The 17,127-nt window shown below is 41.2% G+C and overlaps 1 protein-coding gene across 3 annotated transcripts in view; it reads right to left on the bottom strand.

Annotated features, from left to right (window-relative positions):
- stil (STIL centriolar assembly protein) overlaps positions 1-17,127 on the bottom strand; it is a 94,404-nt gene that overhangs the window by 34,185 nt on the left and 43,092 nt on the right. For all 3 annotated transcript variants that reach the window (XM_041207773.1, XM_041207774.1, XM_041207772.1), the window contains 3 exons: positions 8,867-8,982; positions 2,942-3,129; positions 1,137-1,384 (listed from right to left, as the gene is read on the bottom strand). In XM_041207773.1, the coding sequence (XP_041063707.1) occupies positions 1,137-1,384; positions 2,942-3,129; positions 8,867-8,982 (552 nt within the window). The remainder of the gene's footprint in view (positions 1-1,136; positions 1,385-2,941; positions 3,130-8,866; positions 8,983-17,127) is intronic.

Below are 17,127 nucleotides of genomic sequence, written 5' to 3' on the forward strand. Positions count from 1 at the left end.
ATACCTATACCTGCAAATATGGATAATTGAAAATATGTTATAAAGTGTAAAAAGGTTGAGGAATTCTGAAAAACCCACAAATAAAAGTTACACCACCTCAGTGGGAGAGAGAATTGGATAATTATCTGGAGAGAAAAGTTCTGCAGGGAAAAGGACTTGATGAATCGCTCTTGTGGAAAGCCATAACAGACAGGCTGAATGGCCTTCTTCTGTGCTATAAGTAAAGATTCTATGCAATGCAGTTTCAATGGAATTCTCCCTACCACTTAATTTCAGCGGAATCCCCCCACCAAAATAGCACAAGTGAGTGTTTATGCAGCTTCTTTGGGAATTTCTATTGATTTACTATTAAATTACAATGAAAGATTGGGAAAACCACCTCCACCTAATGGAAATATCCGATAGCCATTTCCAGTAATACAGGAGTTTCTAACTACAACTTCTTGCAATAATAAGCACCTAGAACCAATTGACCAAGAGCAAGTTCTTTACAGTAATTCCGCATGTGTAAACACTTCATTTCTGCATTATTTTACCAGGAGATGAGGCAAGGAACATAAAATAAATAATTTCTAAAAGATCAACTGACATGATCCAACAACACTTTTATGCTACATAGACATGGCATGACTATCAACAAGTATAACATATAATCGATACAATGACTAACCATGACTTCCTCCAGTATTGGATAAAGCTGCATCAAGTTAGCTGCTGCAGTTAAAATATTGGCAAATTAGGAAAAAGATAAACAATTTAATAAAATGTGCATACTAATTAATAATGCTTTGATACAACAGCTTCATTATAAACTATTTACCTTATATTGAAAGTACATCTCCAACCAACTTGATATAATACTTTACTTTTAAACTTGATTCAATTATTCCCCAGCATTAGGTATACAATTATAAGAACATAAGAAATAGGAGAAGGCCATTCAGCCCGCTTCGCCATTCAATGAGATCATGGCTGATCATCTACTTCAGTCATTTTCCTGCACTATCGCTATAGAAATCTCTCTGTCTTGAACATATAATTGCGGAACAAATTGGACATTGTCTTTAAAAATCCAAAAGTTCATGAAAGAAATTTCTACAAACTTATTTCAACTATATTTTCATGCTTAAACTTACCCAAATTTGTATGTCCCTTGAACCTGAGAAATATTTAATGGGCTGGTTAAATTCCTTGCCAAAGCTGTAGGAATGATGGGAACGGCATTGATTGGAGTAGCATCAAAGGTGGTTGCAACTGCAATGGCTGCCCATTGAAGTTCAAGGGTCAGGTTATCCAAGTTCTCAATGCAGTTAATGCAACCTCTCATCACAAGGAGTCTAGAAGAGTCAACTGTTTCCTTGCTACAGCAATAGTGGTACAGCATCTGGTAAATTAAGCACAATTACTGACAGAACTGCATGTTTCTTCACAATTATTCTAACACAGAAACAAGAGTGTGTCAAAAGCCTTAAGGCTGGCTAGTTTAAAATTGTTGAGACAAAGATTGCCTCAGTCAATAGGGACAATAAGTGACTTTAATGACTTCAGCCAATTAGGAATATATTTTAAAAAGCATTTATATAAAAAAAAAGTTAGGGAAGGCGTTCTGTTGAAGCACATTGATCATATATAATTTTTATGCAGGATTGAACCTGTACAACTGAATGCATAACAGATTAAATATTTAGTTAGTTGAGTGATTGGACAAGCCTGATACTTTTGGGGCTGTTGTTGCAGTGCATTACAACAATGGAACATAGCGTCTCTAGCTCTTTCAGGAGCAAGATCGTTGTGAAAACTTCAAGTGATAACAGGGTTCTGTCCTGCTAACATGAATCTGGATTCAAGGAGGTTGAGATCTCCATCATAAGTCTAATAGCTCACTACACCGCTCTTCAGGAGGACTAGGCAGGATTTTATAGAAAACAAAGCAATTTTGGAGGTGGTGTAAGTAGTCATCTTGATTGCTGAATGCAACAATCAACTAGAAGATAGAATTTGATCCCAATGAAGCAGTTTGCCAAGTTTTGGAGGTCACAACTTAGACATGGCGGCAAGGGTTTTGACAGAATCACTGGCATTTTCAGCATGACACTGGACTTCCCCAAGGGTTAGAGATATCATCAGTTCTTGCCAGTCACCTACTAATGTGATAGTTCAATTTTGATTTTATTTTTGCAGGGCATCTGGTAATTTTCCTGACTTGTTTGCTTGCTTGAATGACTTAGTCTTAGGTTACCATATCATAGAAATGGTGCTGAAAAATTATATTTAAAAATAAAATGGTTAGCTCAGTAATGCTGGCGTTCCCTGGCATTCAATAGGAGGTTTTAGAGAAAGCAACAAAGGCGGTTATATTATTCAACAATTAAATACTAGAGAGCTGAATTTGACAACTTATAACATGTGCTGCTAACAATTAGGCAAACTATAATTTCCAGTTTATTTGCTTCACAGCTGACAGAATTGTGCCTTTTTATCAGGCTACACGATTAAATAAAAAAGGAATGCACATAAATCAGCAAGAGACAAAAACAACTTTATTAATGCATGTAGAGGCTTTTTCAAAAAGAAAAAAGCTTGAAAGTTAGGCAGAGTAAAAATCCTGTAAACATAGACATAAGTTTAAGCAATAAACAAAGCAGGAGGACGAAATCCATAATAGGTCAAAAATGCACAACATCCACCAGTTTATTCTCACATTTTAGAAATAAATTAGGCTACAAAATTTGTACAAACTTGCATTGCAAGCTATGGGTGTCTAATGCTAGATAACAAAAGCAGGGCCAAGTTATTTTAGATCACTGCAGAAGGGAGGGAGGAAGAAAGAAAAAAGGGAATGTTGAGCTACTTACAGGGAAAATCTACACCTGCATGCACTTATGTGTTTGCATTTGTGCATTTACAATTCAATGTGCTGTTGTCATTCTGATTTAACTACCTTAAATGCAGCATTGAAATCTTCCGATGTATGGACACGGGTGTCTCTGGAAACAAGTCCTTGAGTATCAATTATACATGGAATGAGAAAATCTCCAGGAAGAAGAGCTGTAGGGATCTTGTCTGAACGTCCTGCAACATCTCGCCCAGGATCAAGACGATCTACAGTTACTGTAACACCTTCCTCATCTGTGTCAAGTGAAATAAGTTTATTTACTCAGCCAACTACACATTTTATTCAAATAAAACCAATGGAAAGTTGCACCAAGAATTAAAAACATTAAAAACAACATATTCCAAAGCACCTTTAACATAATGAAATGTCCCAAGGTGCTTCAAATGGGGCATTATATGACAAAACATGACACCAAACCACAAAAGATATGAAGTCAAAAGCTTGATCAAAGGGGTAGTGTTTTAAAGGAGCATCTTAAAAGGAAACAAGTGAGGCCAGTGTAGGTCGGCGAACACAAGGTTGATAACGGAACAGGACTTGTTGCGAGTTAAGATACAGGCAACAGTTTTGAATTACCTGTGTTTTAAGGAGGATACAATATGGGAGATCAAACAGGAATGTGTTGGAATATTCAAATCTCGAGGTTAAAAAAAGCATAATGTGAGTTTCAACAGCAGATAAGCTGAGACGCTGTACGATGTTACGCGGGTGGAATAGGAATAGGCGGTCTTAGTGATGGCACGAAGGAGGTCAGAAGCTCATTTTGGGATCAAATATGACACACAGGGCTTAATTTTAGACTCTTGCCAGGGAGAGGAATAGAGTCTGTAGCTAGGGAATGAAATTTGGAGTGGGTACCAAAAACAATGGCTTCAAACTTCCCAACATTTAATTGCAGGAAATTACTGTTCACAAAGTACTGGATGCCAGCTAAGCAGTCTGATAATTTAGCAACAGTGCAGCAGTTGAAAGTGGTGGTTGTGAGGTATAGCTGGGTATTGTTAAGTGTCTGGCCCATCTCCCGCGCATCTGTCCTCACAGAACCATGATAGGGTCCCCCTTGTCCTCACTTATCACCCCACCAGCCTCCATGTTCAAAGGATCATCCTCCGCCATCTCCAGCATGATGTCACCACCAAACACATCTTCCTTTCACCACCACCCCACCCCCCGCAACCGGCTTTCCGCAGGGATCATTCTCTACAGGACACCCTGGTCCACTTCTCCATCACCCCCTACCTCAATCCCCTCCCATGTTACCTTCCCATGCAACCGCAAAAGGTGCAATACCTGCCTCTTTACTTCCCCCTCCTCACCGTCCAATGGCCCAACACTCCTTTCAAGTGAAGCAGCATTTCACTTGCACTTCCCTCAATTTAGTTTACTGCATTCGCTGCTCCCAATGCGGTCTCCTCTACATTGGAGAGACCAAACGCAGACTGGGTGACCGCTTTGTGAAACACCTTTGGTCTGTCCGCAACCATGACCCAGACCTCCCTGTTGTCTGCCATTTCAACACACCACCCTGCTCTCATGCCTACATGTTCGTCCTTGGCCTGCTGCAATGTTCCAGTGAAGCTCAACACAAATTGAGGAACAGCACCTCATCTTCCGACTGGGCACTTTGCAGCCTTCTGGACTTAATGTTGAGTTCAACAATTTCAGATCATGAACTCTCTCCTCCATCCCCACCCCCTTTTTCCAATAATTTATAACTTTAAAAAAAACCTTTTAGCACATTCCAATCCCTTTCCCCCACCCCACCCCCACTAGGGCCATCTGCCACTTGCTTGTACTGCTTGCTTCCCATAATGTCCCCATCAGCACATTCCTTAAATAATGTCACCACCATCAACACCCCTCTGTCCATGACATCTTTGGCAATCTCTTCTTTGTCTCCACCTACCACTTGCCCTCTATCCAGCTTTACCTGTTCCACCCCCCCTCTACCAGCTTATATTTCACCTCATTTTGATACTCAGTCAGTTCTGATGAAGATTCATACAGATTTGAAACGTTAACTGTATTCCTCTCCGCAGATGCTGTAAGAACTGCTGAGTTTTTCCAGGTATTTTTGTTTTTGTATCATAAGTGTACACATGGAAACAAATGATGTTGATGAAGGGTCGCATTTAGATGAGAAATAGGAGGGGGCCAAAAGTAGGTCCTTAAGGGACACCAAAGTAATGGTGCAGAGCAGGAGGATAAGCTATTGCAAGTGATTCTCTGGCTACGATTAGTTAGATAAGAATGGAACTACGAGAGTGCATCCAGCTAAACAACAGTGGGGAGGTGTTGGTGGAGGTGGGTGTGGTCAACCATGTAAAAGGTTGCAGACAGATAGAAGAACAAGGAGGAATAATTTATCTTTGTCACAGTCACAAAGGACGTCATTTGTGACTCTGATAAGAGCTGCTCCGGTACTGTGGTAAGGATGGGCACCAGATTGAAGGGATTCAACTATGGAGCTCAGAGAAAGATGGAAAAAGAAAAGGAGGTTGGAGATGGGTGTGAGTTTACAAGCATGGGTCAAAAGTTTTTTTTAGAGCAGGGTGACAGCAGATTTAAAAAGGAAAGAGGGACAATATCTAAAGAGAGGAAACTGTTTAAAATATGAGCTAAGGGAGGGGAGTCGGGTGACCAATAGCTTAATGGGAATAGAATTGAGGAAATAGGAGGTGAATCCCATGGACAACATAAGAAATCAGAGCAGAAGTAAACCATTCAGTTCCCCAAGAAACTGTTGTTTAGCTGGGTGGGACTGCACTCACGTGGTTGCATTCTTATTTATCTAATCGTAGCCAGATAATCACTTACAATAGCTTCTCTTCCTGCTCTGCACCATTACCTCTGGTGCAAAATAGCTACAGCCACTGGTTTATCAGCATTTGGGGGCAATCATTGGATTGCAGTAGTATGAAATGTTCCCAGGGTCTTAAGGTCCTATTGTTCTGGGAATACTGTAACAGCCTCAAGGATCATGGATCATTAAGAGATTGGGATCATCAGGGAGAGAGATCACTGGATGTGAGAACACACAGTGTTCCTGGATTGAGCACAAGGCGGCCTTAAAGTCTGGGAGTCAATGCAGAAGGGTAGGGGACCAACATAATTTTTTTCCCCTTTAATATTTGCTCAGTTGCCAGACAAAAATTCAGAATTTCTGAACAAAACATTAAGCAAATTGTCAAGTGTCTCTGATAGAAAGCAATATCATAGTGTACTGAATTTATGTATAAATAGGAAAACAGTTGAAATTAAACTGAATTAGTTTAAGGCTTTTTTGGTTATAATTTTGTCTGTATAGTCAGTAAAACAAAATTCAGATATGTAGAATTAAGATAATGTTTTTCAGCTAATAATTGTATTGATAAAGATAGCTTTTAACAGTACATTTAGAATAATTTATCATCTCAAGTATATTAGAAACACTAATGGGTGCAACCATACAACCTGTTCCTTGAATCAAATGCATTATCTATAACCATGGTGTAGCCATGGGTTTATTTAGAGCACAATCATGTTTTTTGTTAAGATAATCATTTGAAATCGTAAAGTAAAGCATAATATTAGCCTTTACCCCCACAATAAAAACACATATCTTAATTTTCTTGACTGTTTAAAAAAAAAGACTGTTTTCATATTTGAGATCCAACTGGAAAAAGGTTGGGAACCTCAAGTTAAAACGTTAAAGAGCCGCATGCAGCTCCAGAGCTGTAGGTTGCAGAACTGTGGCAGGGAATGGAGGGACTGAAGAAACTAAGTTTTGAAGAAATGCAGGAGTCCAGCTCAAATATTCTGATGAAGCCAGGTTTTGCTAGGATAGGGTAGTATTGCAGAGGAACAGTGTCTAGCAGCCTTAGAAGAGACAGGCGCTGAAGAATACTGCTTGAACTAGCAGGGTCCTTTTGATCATTAGGTCTCAACTCCAACTGCAGTCCTGAAAATATTGATCCACCCCCACCCACATACAATTTCTTTTGTACCATCAGGACCCCCCTTGTTTGTTTTCCCCCTAATCAGCCACAACCTGTGTCTTTAGTGCACTTGCTTCTTCTAAAATAGATCCTATTAGTGAGCTCGAAAAATAATAGTTTTCTATTATACGAGACATACCTAAATATGAGATTTTTGTTAAAAAAGAAAAATTGCCTGAAGAGTCCTAAAAATAGTTCATGAGAAAAAATTCTTTGAACTTATCTTTCAGCCTTTGCTGAAATAGAAATACCTTAATCATTTTATCTTTTGAAATTGGCAAAAAGTAAAGTTGCTGATAACTGCAGGCATTGTCCAAGTGAGGAGTTAGAATCATGTGGCACAGGAGGCCATTCGGCTCATTGTGTTGGCTCTTTGAAAGAGCTATCCAATTTGTCCCACTCTTTCTGCATAATTTTCCTTTCAAACATATAGCCAATTTCAATTTTTGTACCAGTAACCTGTTTGAAATACATTTAAGAAATCAAATCCCCAATATGCTAACAGGCAGAGAAACTCTCAAATTCTCACAGGCTGAGAAGACAGGCCTCCTATTTCAATTTATATTTACTGCATGTTGGGAAATTCTACAACCATAAGTTCAGAAAACAGATGTGGTTGTAAGCTCTGCCCAAAAGGGGAGATAAAAAAATCATAGGCTTTTAAGGCAGGCTGAGGCCTTGAAATTAAAAACTAATATTTTAAAAAGATACAAAACACAATTCAAAGGGTTAATTTAATCTTTTTTTTTGCTTAAATTCCTTATTTTGGGCATGGAAGAATTTCAGTTTCCTAAACATATGTCAGCCAAAAATATTTTTAAAAATATTGAATCAATTGGTTATCAAACTGAGTGAAAAGCTGACGTCTTGTATTAGGATTTCACATTATAAGTGTTTCCATTTTAATTGCTAGATAGCTAACTTAAGAATTATGTCACTGGAAAAGAGGTTTGTGGACAGGAAATGAACAAGATATCTAAGTACTTTAAAAATGACTAGCTCTTTTCCTCCTCCATCCCCATGGGGTTCACTTAAAGAGCCAAGTCTAAATGTAGTTTTCAGGTGAAGCGATCTTAGAGGGTAGAGGATGATTGGGCCAGGGCATCCAGACATAATTCACTCTCCGTTTAAAGCTGTATAATCTATCCTGATACTTACATTGGAATGTGACATTATGGCCATAATCCAAAATGGAAACTGCATATATTAACTTAGCATACTGTAACTGCATGCTACTGGCAGTACTGGGGAATGCAAATATTCTGACAAGTTTTATATGGACAGTTTGCACATAAAATGTGTCTGCCATGACTAAGTTGATAGCACTCTCCCTTCTGTGTCAGCAGGTTCAAGCCCTGCTTCAGAGTGCGAACGCAAATATCAAGGTTGGCAATCCTGTGCAGTACTAAACGAGTGCTGCTCCAACAGATATGTTGTATTTCTGATGAGATGTTAAACTGAGGTCCAATCTGTCCCCTTAGGTGGATGTAAAAGGTTCCATGGCATGATTTTGAGGAAAAGTAAGGGAGTTATTCTCAGTTTGCTGGCCAATATTTATCCCTCAATCAACATCTCAAAAAACAGGTTATCTGGTCATCATCCATATGCAGTTTGTGGGGGCGTGTCGTACACAAAATGGAACTGCATTTACTATGTTATAACAGTGACTACACTTCAAAAGTACATAATTGGCTTTAAAGCACTTTGGTACAACTATTGATTGTGAAAGTTGTTATACAAATCTTTTTTGCACAGGAATTTATAACATTAAAACATTGACAGAAAGTGGGCAAGTGAAGATTTAGTGTTTGTAGGACATATTAAAATGTTCAATATTTCAAGTTAAAACAAGAATACTGAAACTTTATAGTATTGTTTCAATAAACAATGCTTTGAGCAGGAGTGCCATTGGAGACTTTAAAACTACAACAACCATCTACCTCTTAAAGAGAGTGTAATTTTCCTGTTTAAAAAACGGTCATATTTGGCTTACCATCATCCACTACAAATGACCCAAGGAGAAAACAGAAGAAGTTGTTGTTTTCACTCTGTTTGGCATGACGATGGATGAGGCGCAAGGTCTTCTCTGCCACAAGCAACTTTGGGTTTCTGTGGAGTTGCAAGTAATTACTACACAGCGTAAACACAAAAGCAGAATGACAAATTTCTCTTCAGAAATAATTTTTAAATATTCCATACATTAGTTTTGTTACAACAATCTTTACTCTTTTTAGAAGGGAGTGGTGGAATAGCAAAGGGTGATGTGTGAACAAGCATTTCTAAAAATAAAGCAGAAAAAGGTAGAGACATCTGCAAGGAAATATTTTGAACACCACTTGGAGAAAGCACTGAGGGTGGCAAGGATGCAAAACATACTCTGGGTGGGGGACTCCAATTTGCAAGAATGGCTCAGTGGCACCACTGCTGATCGTGGTGCCCGAGGCCTAGAGGGCATAGACCCAGTCTAGCAGCTAAGGCAGGTGGGGAGGGAACCAAAGAGAGGGAAAAACATACTTGACCTCACCCTCATCAACCTGTCCATCAATAGCAGTGACCACCCAACGGTCATTGTGGATACATTATCATGTTTTGTTGGAATACCACCATGCTAAATGGGATAGATTTCAAACAGATCTAGCAGCTCAAGACTGGGCATCCATGCGGCACTATGAGCCATCAGCAGCAGCAGAATTGTACTCGGACACAATCTGTAACCTCATGGCCCGGCATATCCCCCACTCTAACATTACCTTCAGGCCAGGTGATCAACCCTGATTCAATGAAGAGTGTAGGAGGGCATGCCAGGAGCAGCACCAGGCATACCTAAAAATGGGGTGTCAACATGGTGAAGCTATAACTCAGGACTACTTGCATGCCAAACAGTGGAAGCAGCAAGTGATAGACAGAGTTAAAAGGTCCCACAACCAACGGATCAGATCTAACCTCTGCAGTCCTGCCACATCCATTTGTGAATGGTGGTGGACAATTAAACAACTCATTCGAGGAGGAGGCCCAACAAATATCCCCATCCTCAATGATGGAGGAGCCCAGCACATCAGTGCAAAAGATAGGGCTGAAGCATTTGCTACAATCTTTAGCCACAAATGCTGAGTGGATGATCCATCTCGGCCTCCTCCGGAGGTCTCCAGCATCACAGATGCCAGTCTTCAGCCAATTAGATTCATTCCACGAGATATCAAGAAGTGGCTGAAGGTACTGGATATTGCAAAGGCTATGGGCCCTGACAATATTCCAGCAATAGTACCAAAGACTTGTGCTCCAGAACTTGCTGCGCCCCTAGCCAAGCCATTCCAATACAGCTATAACACTAGCATCCATAGCTACGTGGAAAATTAGCCAGGTATGTACTGTACACAAATCAGGGCAAATCCAACCCAGCCATTTACTGCCCCGTCAGTCTACTCTCAATCGTCAGTAAAGTGATGGAAGGAGTCATCAACAGTGCTAGCAAGCAGCACTTGCTTAGCAATAACCTGCTCAGTGATACCCAGTTTGGGTTCTGCCAGGCCCACTCAGCTCCTGACCTCATTATGACTTTGGTTCAAAAATGGACAAAAGAACTGAACTCCCGAGGTGAGGTGAGAGTGGCTGCCCTTGACGTCAAGTCTGCACTTGATAACGTGTGGCATCAAGGAGCCCTAGCAAAACTGGAGTCAATGGGAATCAGGGAGAAAACTCTCCGCTGGTTGGAGTCATACCTAGCACAAAGGTTGTGGTTGTTGGGAGGTCATTCATCTCAGCTCCAAGACATCAGGGTAGCGTCCTCAGCCCAACCATCTTCAGTTGCTTCATCAATAACCTTCCTGCCATCATAAGGTTAGAAATGGGGATGTTCACACAATGTTCAGCACCATTCGCGATTCCTCAGATACTGAAGCAGTCCATGTCCAAATGCAGCAAGACCTGGACAATGTCCAGGTTTGGGTTGACAAGTGGCAAGTAGCATTCACGCTGCACAAGTGCCAGGCAATGGCCATCTTCAACAAGAGAGAATCTAACTATTGCCCCTTGACATTCAATGGCATTACCATCACTGAATCCACCACTATCAACATCCTGGGGTTACCATTGGCCAGAAACTGAACTGGACTAACCACATAAATACTGTAGCTACAAGAGCTGGTCAGGGGCTAGGAATCATGCGCCGAGTAACTCACTTCTTGACTCCCCAAAGCCTGTCCACCATCTACAAGGCAAAGTCAGAACTGATGGAATACTCCCCACTTGCCTGGATAAGCGCAGCTCCTACAACACTCACGAAGCTTGACACCATCCAGGAAAAAGCAGCCTGCTTGATTGGCACCACATCCGCAAACATTCACTCCCTCTACCACCAACACACAGTAGCAGCAATGTGTACCATCTACAAGATGCACTGCAAGAATTTACCAAGGCTCCTTAGACAGCGCCTGCCAAACCCACAACCACTACAATTTTGCTGGGCCGAAATCCTGGAACTCCATTCCGAACAGCACTGTGGGTGTACCTATATCATGTAAACTGCAAGCAGTGCAAGGAGGCAGCTCACCACCGCCTTCTCAAGGGCAATTAGGGGCAGGCAATAAATGCTGACCTAGCCAACGCCAACATTCCGTGAATGAATAAAAAAATTTCTACTTTGTATATATTTGATTTTTACATTAATTCCAATGGGGTATCCTGGTGGACAAATGCATAATATACAGTGGAGTCATATGGACCTAGAAGGTTTCACACTTGATTGCCAGCTTGTATGGCTTTTGCTTAGCTCATCAAGCTGTTACAACATCTATCCTTGGTACAGGAAAAGTGGGAAAAGGGATATGGAGGTTGTGAAAGGAAGAAGAAAAAAAAAAGCCAAATTCACACCCCCCACTGATATCTATTATGCTCAGTGAAAAAGTTTATTTGGACATTCAAGGATTCAGGGGAGAACTGGACTGTATTTGCTTCTCACTTGGCTGAGATAATAGAAGATTCTCTCCGTAATCGCTCGAACCTGAAGGAGCATAGAGGATAACTTGCATTAAAAAAACTTGCAACTCAAATTGGAATTCGGCTCCAAGGTCTATTTCATTGCGAATTTTGCAGAAAACCAGTACATTGTACCTTCAAATGAAGAAGCAAAGTCACACACTGGACTGGATTTTGCGTTTAGAGGTGAAACAATGCTGCTCGCCAATGAACTTGAAGAGAGCTGCCCACAAATATCTCTAATACCTCAGGGGGAGGCAGTGGCATAGTGGTAAATGTTACTGGAATAGTAATCCAGGAGCTTATGCTAATGCTTTGTGGACACAGGTTCAAATCCAACCACAGCAGTTGGAATTTAAATTCAATTAATAAAATCTGGAATTAAAAAAACTAGTCTCAGTAACAGTGACCACATAACCAGTGTCATAAATGTCTCTTAGGGACAGAAATCTACCCATTTAAGACAGAGATAAGAAAAATCTTTTCTCTCAGCATCATGAGTCTTTGGAACTCTTCCTCAAAAGGCAATAGAGGCAGAATCTTTGAATATTTTTAAGGCAGAGGTTGATAGATTCTTGACAAGCAAGGGCTAAAAAGTTACAAGGGGCATGGCAGGAATGTGTGTTGAGGCTAAAATCAGATAAGCCATGATCTTATTGAATGGCGGAGCAGGCTTGAAGGGTCGAGTGGCTTACCCTGCTCCTAATTTGTATGTTTGTATATCCTTACCTGGTCTGGCCAATATGTGACTCCAGACCCAGAGCAATGTGGTGGATTCTTAAATGCCCTCTGAAATGGCCTACCAAGCTATTCAGTTGTATCAAACCGTTACAAAGTCTAAAAAGAATGAAACTGGATGGACCACCCAGCATCAGCCTAGGTACTGGAAATGACGATGGCAAACGCAGCCCTGTCAACCCTGCAAAGTCCTCCTTACTAACATCTGGGGGCTTGAGCCAAATTTGGGAGAGCTATACACAGCCTGACAGTCATACTCACTGAATCATACCTTACAGATAAATGTCCCAGACCACCATCACCATCCCTGGGTATGTCCTGTCTCACTGGTGGCAGTGGCAGCAGTGATATACAGTCAGGAGGGAGTTGCCTGGGGGTCCTCCTGCTGATTATCACCTATCACCCCTAACTCAGCTAATGATTCAGTACTTCTCCATGCTGAACACCAATTGGAAGAAGCACAGAATGCAATCTGGTTGGGGGACTTAAATGCCCATCCCTAAGAATGGCTCAGTACCACCTGGACTCAGCCAGCTCCATCAGAAAAGGACATGGCTGCTAGGCTGGGTCTTCAGCAGGTAATAATGGAACCAACAAAACGGGGAAAAAAAAACAACCTCATCCTCACCAATCTACCTGCCATAGATGCACCTGTCCATGACAGTATTAGTAGGAGTGACCATAGCACAGTTCTTCTGGAGACGAAGTCCTGAAATCATATTGAGGATACTCTCCATGGTGTTATGTGGCACTACCACCATGCAAGATGGGATAGATTTCAAACAGATTTAGCAACTCAAAACTGGACCTCCATGAGACACAGTCATCAGCAGAATTGTATTCAATCGCAATCTGTAACCTCTTGGCCCAGCATATTCCCCATTCTACCCCCATTATCATCAAGCTGCAGGAATCAGCCCTGAACCACCATGCCATGCTCTTGGCACCACCAGGCATACCAAAAAATGAGGTATCAAGCTGGTGAAGCTACAACACATGCCAAACAGCAGTAATCGCATGTGCTAGACAGAGCTAAGCGATTCCACAACCAATGGATCAATCTAAGCTCTGCAGTCCTGCCATGTCCAGCCTTGAATGGTGGAGGACAATTAAAGGAGGAGGAGGAGGATACTCCACACATATCCCCATCCTCAATGATGGGGTAACCCAACAAGGCTGAAGCATTTGCAACAATCTGCAACTGAATGGATGATCCATCTTGGTCTCCTCCTGAAGCTCCCAGCTTCACAGATGCCAGTCTTCAGCCAATTCAATTCACTCCATGTGATATCAAGAAACGGCTGAAGGCACTAGATATTGCAAAGCTATCGGCTCTGACAACATTCTGGCAATAGTTCTTAAGACTTATGCTCCAGCACGAGCTGCACCCCACAAGTTGTTCCAGTAGTTAAAACACTAGCATCTACCAAGCAATGTGGAAAATTGCCCAGGTACCTCCTGTCCACAGAAAGCACGATACATCTCATACCGTCATTTATTGCTCCATCAGTCTACTCTCAATTAGCAGCAAAGCGATGGGAAGGTGTCATCGGCAGTGCTATCAGGTGGATCTTGCACAGCAATAACCTGCTCTTTGATGCGCAGTTTCGGTCCCACCAGGGCCACTTGGCACCTGATCTCAGCGCTGCAGGGGTACCTCAGGCCCAACCAACTTCAACGACTTTATCAATGACCTTCCCTCCATCACAAGGTCAGAAGTGGGGATGTTCGCTAATGGCTACACAATGTACAGCCCCATTTGCAACTCCTCTGAAGCAGCTCATGTCCATATGCAGCAAGACTTGGACAATATTCAGACTTGGGCTGATAAGTCATGTCACACAAGTGCGGGGCAATGACCATCTCCAACAAGAGAGAATCTAACCATCGCCCCTTGACACTCAATGGCATTACCATCGCTGAATTCCCCATTAGCAACGTCCTGGGGGTTACAATTGACCAGAAACTGAACTGGACTAGCCATATGAATACTGTGGCTGCAAGAGCAGGTCTGAGGCTGGCAATTTTGTGGATGGGTAACTCAACCTCCTGACTCCCCAAAGCCTATCCAGCATCTACAAAGCACAAGTCAGGAGTCTGAAGAAGTACTCTCCACTTGCCTGGATCAGTACAGCTCCATCAACATGAGAAGCTCAATAACATCCAGGACAAAGCAGCCTGCTCGATTGATACCCCAACCACCACCTCAGACATTTACTCCACTGCCAACACACAGTGACAGCAGTGTGCACCATCTACAAGATGCAATGCAGCAACTCATCAAGGCTCCTTTGACAGCACCTTCCAAACTCGCGACCTCTACCACCTAGGAGGACAAGGGCAGCAGTGCAGAGGAATGCCACCACCTACAAATTCCTCTCCAAGCCACACATCATCCTGACTTGGAACTATATCAATGTTCTTTCAATGTCGTTGGGTCAAAATCCTGGAACTCCCTTCCTAATAGCACTGGGTGTTCCCACAATACATAACTGCTGTTCAAGAAGCCAACTCACCACCACCTTCTCAAGGGCAATTAGGGGTGGACAATGAATGCTGCCCTAGCCAATGACACCCACATCACATGAACGAATAAGTAAAAAACTGACACAGACTTCCCCTTTCTTGGCGTCACTCTGAATATGGCACTAATTCAATGTGATCTCCAGACATTCAGCAATATCATGGTGCCATTAAGCAGTGTAAGCAGCCAATTACATGGAAGACAGCAAACCAGGAAGTAAAAGCCACTGAATCTCTATCAACTTTTAAGTTTTATTTTGCAATGTTTCAAAAAATTAATGATTGGGCTATTCATATGCAGCTAAGGTAGAAAATAATTTAAAAAAAAATTTATGATATTCTAAAATTTGGAATTTCTTAACATGTCAAGATTTCAGCTTCAACAACATAAAATTACTTCTTCAGGGCCAGCAAGGTTCTTTAGCAGTAATAACGAACTTGGTACCCAGTCAGAAATCCAGTCTCACCTCATTCAACAAGTGTACCTTTAAGGGCTGTATAAAAGAGCCAGTTTTGTCAGTTTAGTGATTCGAATGCATTGCAGTCTTGGAGAACCTTAACAGTGCACCCTTTGAGGAATTTGCTCATAGCAACTTCTGTATTTCCACTTTTAACTGCACACGTGGATTGCAGATGTTGCTGTCAGTTTCAGAGAATCACAGATGGCAAATGCTGACAGTTTCTCAATCATTACTACCAGAAAATCTGGGCCATCATTTAGTCAAAATAAACAAGATGATAACGCTCTGATAATCCATCAAATGAACAATGAAACAAAATACCTGGACTCTTTTTTTTACATCTATCATGAATAGCATATTTATCAAAGCATAAAGTATCAAATAGACAAATATTCTTTGCACAAATTAAATAAAATTTAGTCATCAGTGGCTCAAACCCACATATTCGGTCACCCAAAGGAAAGGAATTCAAGAGCTCTCTCTCTCTGGTCTACAGAAATTTGAACAAACGTCCATATGTAGTATATATCTATCACTGCGCCTCCTTCATTGGGCCCCCTACCTGTCACTTGCATAGGTGAGATTTCCACAATGCACGTAGCACAGAAAACATGATGTTCACCAAGTACTGATTATTTCTACTTAAAACACCTCCATATAAGCATTCCATTCTCAGGTATTTATTCAGTTCTTAAAGTGCCTTACAATTATCATCCAGATGATTTATTAGTCTAATCAAAATTCTAATGAAAATAATTAAATATTAAAGTAAAACTATTTTAAAACTCACTGTGGACAAATTACTGTCATGTGATTTCCACCAACTAGCAACTGCATTTTTTCTAAGGGGCGGAGTCCCACAGGATTCATAATTGACCTGAAAGAGGGTCTCACTGCAAGCTTGCAATGGACACCAAAATAGCAGGAAAAGCTAATATGATCATTGAAATGGCAATAGGTTAGTGATTTGGGGATAGAAAATGGCAGAGAATTTTAAGATTCATGGGAAAATCCTGACAATGACTTATACTCATAATGCCTTTTAATGTAATATTATGTTCCAAGGTACTTCACAAGAGCATTATAAAACAAAATATAACATTGCTACAACAGCCTAAGGAGATATTAGCTTAGATGACTAAACATTTGACCAAAGAGGTAGGTTTTCAGGAGTGCCATAAAGGAGGAAAGTGAGGTAGAGAAGCAGAGAGAGGGTATTTCAGAGCTTAGCACCTAGGCAACTGAAGGCACAACCAATGATGTAGTGATTAAAAGCAGAAAAGCTCAAGTGGCCAGAATTAGAGGGGCACAGATATCTTAAGGTTGTGGGGCTGGAGGAGATTACAGAGACAAGGAGGGGTGAGGCCATAGAGAATCTGAAAGCAAGGATGAGAATTTTAAAATTAAGATGTTGTTTGACCAGAAGTCAAAGACAAATCAGAACAAGGAGTTAAGTTCTAATGAAAAGGTCCACACAAGAATATTTTTTCTCCACAAATGCTGCCTGCCCTGCTGCGTACAGCACTGTTTCTGAATTAGAAAAATAAGACATATCTAG

The sequence above is a fragment of the Carcharodon carcharias genome, chromosome 16 (assembly GCF_017639515.1).
Source record: "Carcharodon carcharias isolate sCarCar2 chromosome 16, sCarCar2.pri, whole genome shotgun sequence".
NCBI classification, from domain to species: Eukaryota; Metazoa; Chordata; class Chondrichthyes; order Lamniformes; family Lamnidae; genus Carcharodon; species Carcharodon carcharias.